The sequence below is a fragment of the Arachis stenosperma genome, chromosome 5, assembly GCF_014773155.1.
Source record: "Arachis stenosperma cultivar V10309 chromosome 5, arast.V10309.gnm1.PFL2, whole genome shotgun sequence".
NCBI classification, from domain to species: Eukaryota; Viridiplantae; Streptophyta; class Magnoliopsida; order Fabales; family Fabaceae; genus Arachis; species Arachis stenosperma.
Genome location: NC_080381.1, coordinates 82,048,358 through 82,057,799, shown reverse-complemented (window position 1 = coordinate 82,057,799; position 9,442 = coordinate 82,048,358). Strand labels below are relative to the sequence as shown.

Genomic DNA, 9,442 nt, shown 5'->3' with positions numbered 1-9,442 from the left:
CTCCAGTTCCATCTTTTTTGCTAGTTGTGTCTCCTATTCGGTAAGAGCTTTCTTCCCATTATCTTCATCTTCATCTTCATCACTTGCTAGTTCTACATAGTAGGTGTTATCACCCCTGTTTTTCTACTGCTCCACAAATGTCTTTTCTCTCCTCTGTACTTCCATGGAAATCTTCCTGAATATTTCTTCTCCATCACCTCTTTTTATCCTTCCTTGATCTTCATTTATCCATTCCTTATTAACATTTTCATGTTTTTCTTTCTTCTTGGCTGTCATGAGTCTTTTTAGTTGCTGGCCTATAGTTTCCTTTCTTCTTCTTTTTCCTGGGCATACTTCCACTCTTCTTTTTTGTAGCTATTGACTTCCCCCTCTTCTATTGCATAAAGAGTCAGCCCACCTTCTTTTAATTTATTTGCATTTTTTCCAGCCCTCCCATCTATCCCGAAACTGTTTTCTCTTTCATTCCACACTTGTGTTTGATCTGCCAAAATATTGGGCCCAACATCCTTTTTCTGCCCATGTATACCCACTTCCTGAACTTCCTTCCCCTTCTCTCCCTTTTGGGCCTGTTTGATGAAAGCCCATTCATTATTCCTCTCTCTTATCTCCCTAATAAGATTTTTAAACTTGTGAGCCGCCCTTAAATCACGCTGCATATCCTCATATCCCTGAAAATCAGGAATTTTTCGTACTTCTTCCACCTGCTCCCCTGCTTCAGTCATCTCTTCTTCTCTCCTTGGTTGGTTTTCCCAGACGCTTTCTTCCCTGAATTCCTGCTGCAGACCTTGTTCAGCCCTAATCTGGCTTTCTTCTATGTTTCGTTCCTCATCATTCTCTCTTCCAAGACTTTGTGGAACACACGCCTGCTCTTCCTCCTCTTCCCTCCATCCCTGTTGTTTTGAACTTTCTCCTTCCATGGCTGAAACTGGTCGAACTTGGCTGACTCCTAGACCTGGTGAGTACTTCTTCTTTGTTGGGTCCCAGCATGTCATAAATGTTGGATTCTTGCATGTTTTTTCTCATGCCCTAATATTCCATAGTTAAAGCAGTAACTATCTGGCAGCCTCTCATATTTGAAGAAAACCCATAATGGTGGCATCTCTTCTCTTTCTAACCAGAAGCCAGTAGGCAAGGCCTTGGTTATATTGATGCTGACTCTAATCCTTAAGAATGATCTCCTAAGAACACTATTCACCTTTGGGTCTTCAGCCTCAACCAAAACCCCCAGCATTCCTCCTATCAAGATTCCTGTCTCCTTATTCATGTGATCAAGTGGAATGCCATGAACTTGAATCCAGAATTTCATAAAGTCATGATCAACTTCAAAAACTGATTCACCATCCATCCATAGTCTAAGATTGACTATATTTCCTCTGACATTCCAAGGACCATTCTGGATAATCTGCAACCCTCTCTTCCTGTCTTTGAAGCTAAAAACATCTTCTTCTGCCTAATGTTAGTGACTGCAACTCCTTGTGGATTTCCCCACATTTCCAATAACGCATTTTTACATGTTTTGAAGCTTACCTCTTTCTCACTTATTATCTTTCCCACCATATTCAAGCAATCATTTTTATACCACAGTTCTCTCGGCTTGTTAAGCTTGATAACTTTTCCTTCTATGTTGTTCATATTATCGGTTACTAATCTTTTGGTTTTTATATATTTCAGGTTTCACGGAGTTTTGATGGCTTAATGGATATGAGTATGGTGTGAGAGTTTGGTTTGTAAGGTTTAACAGATTAAAAAATACTCCCTTTTGGAGAAGAATCTGGTGTTCTATGAGTACTCTCCTGTTGAGAGAAAAAGAGCTCCCTAGGCAGAGCACGACACAAGATTATTCTTGATTTTATTGGCCTTCTACTTAAGTTTTTCACAGTTTTTGTACATGTCCTCCAAGGCCCACCTGATAACATTCATTTTTTGGTGTTGAGTTTCCCTTCTTGCCCACATGGTTATAATTCAGAAGTTACTGCAACACCATCTTCTTCTGCATTTAATTACATGTTTTAAATCACAATACTCTTTGCCACGAGTCATAACTCTACTTGCAGGTCAAACTCTTAGCCACTGCTTTTCAAGTTACCAGACTTGTATGAATACCTCAAAATTAGCATGTAAAATGATTTTGAATTGTTAAGTCATTATTTAGAACAACAATAAATTAAAAAAATAATTTTAAAATTTAAATTTTAAATTAATTAAATTTGTTCATGTATAAACTTAGAATATAATCTATTATTCATATTCACATTGTTTACCATCTCTATTGTCTATCTAACGAAATTGTTTTGTATATAATTTTTTTTGTATTTTTTTTCTATTTTTTTCCATCTATCCGTCATACATTTAATCTATTTTTTTTATTTGATATGTACAACTGATGTTTTTAACACATGTCTAAATTATTTGAATTAATATTTTATCATTTTTAATAATAAATTTTACTCCAACTTTCTTTTTTATATTTTAGTTCTATATTTGATTTTATATGTATGTGTGTTTGGACATCCATTCATCCATCTAAGTGTTTCATTTTTGCCGTACTAATAAATTCATGTTCATATTCAAATTTTACCACTAATACTCTGTTTCATATAATATAGTTAGTCTAATAGTAATATAAATGTTACCCTTGAAGTTTAAAAATATTTTTTATCACATAAAATCAAACGCCCTATTATTTTGACTAGCCTACTTAAATTTTATGTTTTATGTTTTTTCGATTTTTCTATTATCATATATAATACATTAAACATATTCAAATCTCTTTACTTATATTGTAGAAGGAATTTCATGAAAACTAACACTAGAAAATCATTTTATTCCAAGTCCCAACCCCTATATCCCTTAGCAGCAGTTACTATATATTTCATTAGTTATATCAAAAGTCAAAACTGGCACTACTTGTGTAAACGATACTAAATATAATAGGATAATTAAGAAATAATTGGCTATTAGATATTAGTAACGTGAGAAATAGTATAAATAAACAATATATTTTAAAAGATAGATTTTTAAAAAGTATAGCATTTATGTTTAGTAAATCAAATTAAAAATGACTTTTAATAAACACACAATAATAATTACGTTTGATAAAATAGCTTTTTAAAATTTAAAAATATTATAAAAGACATAAATTTAAGTGTTAAATTTGAAATTAGTTAATATATGAGGTTAGATTAGACTTTAGAAATTTGAAAAACACAACCCAACTTTGAGAAGCTCCACCTTAGTTGCTTTCAAAAGTATCACGGTCTTTTAAATGTTGCAAACACAAGCATATAATCTTTTTGATTTACCAAGTACAAAAAGAAGAACTTATGCTTTTAAAAAGCACAAGCACATCTTCGAAAAATTTTACCGAATCAAGCCTTAGTTGTTCTAGCTTTAGTCCTAACAATAAACTTGGTAAGATGGCATCACATATAATATATGATATGTGAATGGAAATAGCCTTCTGAGGGGAGGATGTCTATGCTTGAAGGAATGCTTTGGTGTGATGGAGCAATTTGTGACGAGGAGGTATGAGTTCTTTGATAATTGGAATGTCGATAAAAGCATGGAACCATGAGTTAAGCTTAGGCATTGACTTTGCATCAATAAGGTTGATGGCCACAACTTCCTCAGCTATTCCAATCCAGTATGGAAGCCAGCCAATAGCAATGTCCGCAAAGCCAATGTTATCACCTCCAAAGAAGCGTTTTCCCTCAAGTCCAACCTCAAGCCTCTTCAGATTCTCTCGAGCTTCTTCTACTGTCTTCTTTTGCTCTTCTCCTACCTTGGAAAACGCTGCCACAACCGTTGGCATACACTGTGTGAAGAATTAAGAGTGACACACAATTAAATTAACTCGTGTACACAAAAAATAGCCACTAATACATATAAAATTACAAATATATACTGAAAATAAGTTAAATAATATATATATTTATACACAAATATGGTGCTGCAACTTTAAGACCATTTTTCTCAGTTCTATAAATGATTGATACTAAATATGGTGCTGTAACTCTCTTACCTTGTCATCAACGAATTTGGACCAGAATCTTGCCTGGGCCCTTTCATAAGGAGATTGTGGAAGAAGAGGATTTTGCTTCCAAGTCTCATCAATATACTCAAGAATGAACAGTGATTCAGCAAGGGGCTTACCCTGGTGCACAAGAACAGGTACCTTTTTGTAGACAGGGTTGTATTTAAGGAGCATGTCACTCTTGTTGCTAAGATCTTCTTCCACATATTGGTTATCTATTCCTTTAACTGCTAGTGCCCACTTCATTCTTAGAACAGCTGGACTACCCCAAAATCCTGATAACTTCACTGAATCTCCTCCCATCTTTTTGTCTTCTCAATTAATTTGTTAATCCAAAAAGAAAACTAGTATCTCTCTTCCAACCAAATGTCTTAATATTTGTGAGAAATTCAAATTATATATTTACTAGCGGCTCAACAGGCACTATCGTGCCTGTTCAGCCGCTTTTCTATTATTTTTAAGAAATTAATTTTATTTTTTTGTTAATATATTATTTTCTCTTTAAATTTATTAGATAAGTATTTTTTTATTTTAATATTCATGTGATCTTATTTATATAATATTTTATTAAAATTAAAATTACTATAAAAAATCTTTAAATATTAAAATATAAAAGCTCGCAATAGAGAGGTATATATATTATCAGAAAAAATATAATTTAAAAAATGATAATAACATTATCCTAATTTAAAAAGAGTATACATAAACCAAAATATATGTTAGTTATTTACAAAAAATAATTTTTACTTAAATGTCATGAATATTCATATTTGTCTTCATATATTTTAAGTGGTAGGTCAAAATATGAATCTAAATATGAAGAGGCCTTCATTTTTTTATAAATAGTGAAAGATAGAAGAAATATGAATGCTTATTTTTTTTCGTTTTAAATATCAAACTGTAAGAATAATTAATTAAAAAAATAGGAGAGTATAAAAATTTTGTATTTAGAAAAAATCATTCATAATTCATTATACATCTTCTTATCAATAACTTTTCGAGTTTTGAAAAACTGTCAGATTTATTGACCATAAAATAATTATATAACCGCTTCAATATTATTCAATTAAAAATTATGTGTAACAAAATCAAAATATAAATTTAAAAATATTATTTACAAATTTAATATTTATAAACGTTATTAAGTTTAATTATTTATTTTTAATAGTATTTAATTTGAGACCGAGATAAAAATTTATATTCAAAAGACTCTTTATCTTCGTGCATAATTTCAATTGTTAAAAAATATTTTTTTTTAAATTTTATATTTAATTTTTAGATTTTTTTAATCTCATTATTTTTTTAAAATTTTTAATTTATATTTTTATTATATCCCCTTACTATATTAAACACTATTCTTTCTCTTACTATCTTTCTCTAAACACATACTTGTCATTGTCTCATCACCATTATTATATTTCCTTGTTTTCCTTTCTCATTTTTTTCTTCTCCTTCCACCTTCTCTTCACCCGACCGTAATTAATTATTATCAAGTATTATTATCGTAACTTTTAATCTTGTCTATCACTTCGATTTATAACCATCTATTATATTAACTTTTATGAGTTGTTGAAATTTCGCTAAAAGAAGTAAGAAATAAAGCATTTAAAATTTTTATCCAAATTATCAAATTAACTTTTAGAACGTATAAAATTTATAAATTTAAATTAAATAAGATATTAAACAAATTTAGTATGTTGTTATTATAGGTAACAAAATCAAAATAAAAATTTAAAAGCATTATTTACAAAAAATTAACTATTTATAAACGTTATTAAGTTTAGTTATTTATTTTTAATAGTATTTAATTTGAAGTCGAGATAAAAATTTATATTTAAAACACTATTTATCTTCATGCATATTTCTAATTGATAAAAAATATTTTAATTTTCTTTTTAATTTTATATTTAATTTTTTTAAATTATCTTTAATTTTGTTATTTTTCAAAATTATTACTTTATATTTTTATTATATCCCTTTACTATATCAAACACTTTTTTTTTCTTATTATTATTCTTTATACACATACTTGTCATGGTCTCATCGCCATTATTATATTACCTTGTTCTCCTTTCTCATTTTTTTTCTTCTCCTTCCACCTTCTCTTCACCCGACCGTAATTAATTATCACCAAGTATTATTATCGCAACTTTCAATCTTGTCTATCACTTTGATTTATAACTATCTATTCTGTTAACTTTTATGAGTTGTTGAAGACTTGAAGTTTTGTTAAAAGAAGTAAGACATAAAGCATTTAAAAAGAGATTAACAAAATTCTAAAAAATTAATTAACAAAGTTTTTATATTGCTACATTTGTTGTGTTATATGTCGAACTAATAATTAATAAAAATAATATTATCCAATGTAAAATAGAATACAAATAAAAAAAAAGAAGTTAACAAAATATGTGTGAGAAATTTTCATTCTACTGATAGGTGTAGGTTTTTTTCTTTATCTTTTATATGTTAATTATGTGACAAATAAATAATATAAAATTAACTAATTTTTTTGCAATACAATTTAGGAAATTAATAAATGTCAACCATAGTACTCTATATAATTAAATATCAAATCCAGTACTCTACATAATTAATAGCTTAGATAGTTTAGGAAATTAACATATTAATGTTTTTAACGAATGTTTGATGGGTGCGAATTTTCTTGCGTCCTATATATATGCCAATCAAATAACTTAGCCAATATGTAAAATAAATAAGATTGTGGTAGACAAAATTAATAATTTAATTTATTTTCAAAATAAATATTCAAATTTTGAACATAATACTCTACATAATCAATATTTAAAAAGATTAAAAAAATATTATTACAAAGTAATTTAAAAAAATAAGTTAACAAAATATTTGTAGAACTCTTTCATTCAATTACTGATAGGTAAGGACATATAAAAAACATAAAACACATATATCAAATAAAAAGAAACTGTTTTCTTTCTGCATCAAATTGATAAGACAAAAAAAATATTTCTTTCTATATTAAATTGATAAAAAAAAGACATAGTAGTATTTTCATATGTCAAAAGTTGAGAATAAATTAAAAAGGCAGATGAATGATTGAAAATATAGATTAAATAAGTAAACTAAAGAGAAGAAAAGATATAAGTGGATGTTATATGTGAAAATAGTAACCGCTGTAAGACTAAATGAAATTAACAACTGCAGTTGATGAAGGCAATGAAAGAAGACGAAGGCGAGAGTGTTGAAGAAAGGAGAATAATAGAATAGCAAGAAAAATACAGAAAAGTAAAAACTAAACTACTGAAAGGATAACGTACTCAAAACAAAAGGATATAAATTAAAATTAATATAAGATTAAACAAAATATGAACATGATAAAGAATGAAGACAATGACAGAACAAACGATATAAACTAAAACTAACATAGAATTAAACAAAGCATGAAGATATTGATAGAACAAACGATATAAACTAAAACTAACATAGAATTAAACAAAGCATGAAGATGATGAAGAATGTGAAGATATTGATATTCATACCAGTCCATTTTCTTTTTATTTATTAGCAATTTACAGACTGTCTTACATTTTTTAAAACTGTCATTTTAGTGGGAAGTTATTGGATGTTTCAAAATAAATTTTATGTCTATTTTGTCATTATAATTTAGTTTCCAAAATAGTTTATTGTAGGATTAATATAGTCCAAAAAATTGGACACCAAAATCATAGTCAACTCTCTGTATTGGCTCTATATATTGTTGTTAGACGTATAATATATATATATATATATATATATAACAGTATATAAAGCCAATACAGAGAGTTGACCATGACTTTGGTGTCCAAATTTTTTGGACTATATTAACCCTACAATAAATTATTTAATAAAGCAAATTATAAGGACAAAATAGACATAAAATTTGTTTTAAAAAATCTAATAACTTCCCACTAAAATAAAAACAGTTTTGTTACTTCTATTAACTTCCCACTAAAATGAAAACAGTTTTGTTACTTCTATAAATATAACAACGCATCTTCCATTGCCTACATCCACTACAGTTTGGATTTTACTTTTCTATATTTTTCTTGCTGTTCTGTTCTTCTCCTTTCTTCAACACTCTCGCCTCCATCCTCTTCCATTGCATTCATCCATTGCAGTTGCAAATTTCATTGAGTTACTACTTTTACGCATAACATTCACTTATATCTCTTCTCTTTAGTTTACTTATCTAATCTATATTTTCAGTCATTTCTCTGCTTTTTTAATTTATTCCCAACTTTTGACGTATGAAAATAGTACTATATCTCCTTTTATTTTTATCAATTTAATGTAAAAAAAATAATTTTTTTGTCTTATCAATTTGATGCAGAAAGAAAACAGTTTCTTTTTATTTGATATCTGTTTTTATTTTTTTATATGTCTTTGACTATTAATGATTGAATGAAAAGTTTCATAAATATTTTGTTAATTATTTTTAAATGCTTTGTAATAATTTTTTTTAATTTTCTAAAATATTGATTATGTAGAGTATTATGTTCAAAATTTGAATACATAAATATTTACTTTAAAACTAAATTAAATTATTAATTTTGTCTACCACAATATTATTTTTTATTAATTATTAGTTTGACAGATAACACAATAAATGTAGCAATATAAAAACTTTGTTAATTGATTTTTCAAATAATTTGGCGACCTAAAATAAGAATTTTGTTAATTGATTTTATTAATTTCTTTTTTATTTTTAATCTATTTTACATTAGATAATATTATTTTTTATTAATTATTAGATTGACATATAACATTTAAATGTGGCAAGATAAGAACTATGGTATACATTTTTTATTGTTTCAACCTTTATGATTATTTTCTTCTCTTTATTTTTCTATTTCATGAGCCATGTAAGTTTTAATTTATTAGTTTTTCTATATATATTATACATCTAACAACAATATATAGAGCCAATACAGAGAGTTGACTATGATTTTGGTGTCCAATTTTTTGGACTATATTAATCCTACAATAAACTCTTTTGGAAACTAAATTATAATGACAAAATAGACATAAAATTTATTTTGAAACATCCAATAACTTCCCACTAAAATGACAGTTTTAAAAAATGTAAGACAGTCTGTAAATTGCTAATAAATAAAAAGAAAATGGACTGGTATGAATATCAATATCTTCACATTCTTCATCATCTTCATGCTTTGTTTAATTCTATGTTAGTTTTAGTTTATATCGTTTGTTCTATCAATATCTTCATGCTTTGTTTAATTCTATGTTAGTTTTAGTTTATATCGTTTGTTCTGTCATTGTCTTCATTCTTTATCATGTTCATATTTTGTTTAATCTTATATTAATTTTAATTTATATACTTTTGTTTTGAGTACGTTATCCTTTCAGTAGTTTAGTTTTTACTTTTCTGTATTT

At 27.5% G+C, this 9,442-nt stretch overlaps 1 protein-coding gene across 1 annotated transcript; it reads right to left on the bottom strand.

The window, feature by feature from the left end:
* Positions 1 to 3,216: 3,216 nt before the first annotated feature.
* On the bottom strand, positions 3,217 to 4,383 carry LOC130982836 (glutathione transferase GST 23-like). Its single transcript, XM_057906948.1, has 2 exons — positions 4,022 to 4,383; positions 3,217 to 3,814 (listed from the first exon to the last, which is right to left on the bottom strand). The coding sequence occupies exons 1-2, from the start codon at positions 4,334 to 4,336 to the stop codon at positions 3,476 to 3,478; spliced, it is 654 nt and encodes a 217-aa protein (XP_057762931.1). The 5' UTR covers positions 4,337 to 4,383; the 3' UTR covers positions 3,217 to 3,475.
* Positions 4,384 to 9,442: the final 5,059 nt, after the last annotated feature.

Bases quoted from the DNA above. Each gene is read 5' to 3' on its own strand.
- LOC130982836 (XM_057906948.1), bottom strand. From the start codon at position 4,336: ATGGGAGGAGATTCAGTGAAGTTATCAGGATTTTGGGGTAGTCCAGCT. The intron at 3,815-4,021 runs GTAAGAGAGTTA...TTCTTCACACAG, and splicing joins CCAAATTCGTTGATGACAAG to TGTATGCCAACGGTTGTGGC.